At 41.2% G+C, this 2153-nt stretch overlaps 1 protein-coding gene across 1 annotated transcript; it reads left to right on the top strand.

Annotated features, from left to right (window-relative positions):
- Nucleotides 1-364: 364 nt before the first annotated feature.
- SARC_14731 (hypothetical protein) lies at nt 365-2131 on the top strand (the record flags this gene model as incomplete). Its single annotated transcript, XM_014291134.1, has 3 exons — nt 365-601; nt 1144-1312; nt 1921-2131. Coding segments are annotated over 3 exons (617 nt in total), but the record flags the coding sequence as incomplete, so codon positions are not given.
- Nucleotides 2132-2153: the final 22 nt, after the last annotated feature.

The raw sequence follows: 2153 nt of genomic DNA, 5'->3' as shown, positions 1-2153 counted from the left end.
TACGTATATATATATATGTGTGTGTGTTTGTGTGTGTGTAATGTGTGTGTATGTATATATATGTGTCTGTGTCTGTGTCTGTGTCTGTGTCTGTGTCTGTGTCTGTGTCTGTGTCTGTGTCTGTGTCTGTATCTGTGTCTGTGTGTCTGTGTGTCTGTGGCTGTGTCTATGTCTGTGTGGCTGTGTCTGTATCTGTGTCTATGTCTATGTCTGTGTCTGTGTATGTGTGTATATATATATGTGTGTGTGTGTGTAGATATATATATATAAATATCGGGCTCGCAAAACATTCTCACCAAGTACTCACAGAACCTCAAGTTAACTAAACTATGCACTCCTACATTCCCATATCCCCTAAGACTACATGCACACTTATCTGACATATTACGCTCTATTATACCTATTTAATACACTCCAGGCGAAGGTGTTTCTCTCACAGGGTAGGGAGCATGCAGCACTGTCTGAGCTGAAGGCGTTCTTTGATCCCAACGCAACGGGTGTTCACACTGAAGCACACGGAAAGGCTGGGCTGTTGCTGGGCCAAGTAATGAAGAGGAATGGAGTTGCGCACTCGAACAACATCATACTGGTGTTCAAACAGGTCTGTGTATCTGTTTGTTAGTGTGATCCTTCTAGGGCGAGTATAGTTGCATGTTTACTACAACACACATGTATAAACCCGTCAGATGACACACCCACGGCCTTGCTTTTATTGTGCATGAGTATATGTACATGCATGTCCTAGTATCTGTCTGTTTACATAGATCCGTAATCTTTACTCCATGCCAAGTATAGATGCTTAGCTGCCTTCTCCCAGTCACATATAACATACATATCGTGTCGTATGTTCCTGTGCATCAACCTGCAATATTGACTCCATTCTATTAATCGTAATTAAGGCAGCCCATGTATCCCCCTACTTTGTCGACGCCAACCCCTATTTTACGTAAGCATATTTATATCCATGTCTTCATGACTGTCTACATATTTAACCCTGTCATCTCGTCTCCAAACCATGGATTAGTACATAGGTAGCTCTTGCCCCATCACATGCAACAAGCATATATTCGACGGGCTTCGTATAAACACTTTAGGATTATAGGGTTTTGTAATGTCGACTGCATGATATTAATTAATATGTAGGTAGCCCATCTCCGGCCGGACTGGGAGAAGGCGTACTATGTACTAGGTGCGTACTACGAGGAGTTCCGTAGCCTTACAGAAGGCAGTACTGAGACTGTGGATATGATGATCAGGTCGGCTGATATCAGTCGCAGTATCATCCAGAACTACGGTCACTCTCTGAGACATGGTAACGTGTACGGATATTTGAGATTAAATTTTATGTATGTCTCTATCTTTGGTCTGTGCGCTTGCATGTGTAAAATATTAAACTATACTTTACATGCATGTAAATATATATATCTATAAATGTGGATATGAGCATCAGATCAACCGATATCAGTCAGTCGCAGTCTACAGTAAAGCTTAAATGGTATGACTTGTACCTACAAACATCATTTAGTTTATTAACTATGAGCCATCATGTGATAGATGTCCAACTATGACAAATAAATACGTATATTCCTGTATATTTGCGCGCATTTATATAGTTTACGTGTATATGATACTCAGCTATATAGATATGTATATATGTATATACATACGCTATATCTAGCTTAATATTATTGTCACCTATCGACCTGCTTACTGTTGATCCGTGTTCCAGTATCTCAGGGGATAGTAAATGCTTCAGTCACCAACTACACGCGCGCATGGACCGACAAATATACCTCCAACGCTAACTTTAGCTTTCTCAAACTCTTAATCTCGGTCAGTACCCAGCAATACCTAACATATTCTTAGTTTTATCTATCGCTTCCTCCATAGCTCACGCCACACATCTATACACTCTTCCAGGCACGCAGTACATCTACAGAACCATGCCCATGCTGCTTACTGTGTGGCTAGACTATTCCATGCCTGATTTCACTTCCATGAATTTGAAAGCCGAAGTTAGGAGGTCATGCAGAGCTAAGCTAGAGAGAGCCCTCACACAGCGCAATACACTTGTCACTAAACTCATTGACGATCTGCCGGCATATCATTTCTACACGGCATTCTCGCAGGTATGTATATATCAAGTGTGTATG

This window comes from Sphaeroforma arctica (genome assembly GCF_001186125.1).
Source record: "Sphaeroforma arctica JP610 unplaced genomic scaffold supercont1.5028, whole genome shotgun sequence".
Taxonomy (NCBI): domain Eukaryota; class Ichthyosporea; order Ichthyophonida; genus Sphaeroforma; species Sphaeroforma arctica.
Note: the sequence above shows the minus strand (reverse complement) of the source record. Positions and strands in the feature narration are given on the sequence as shown.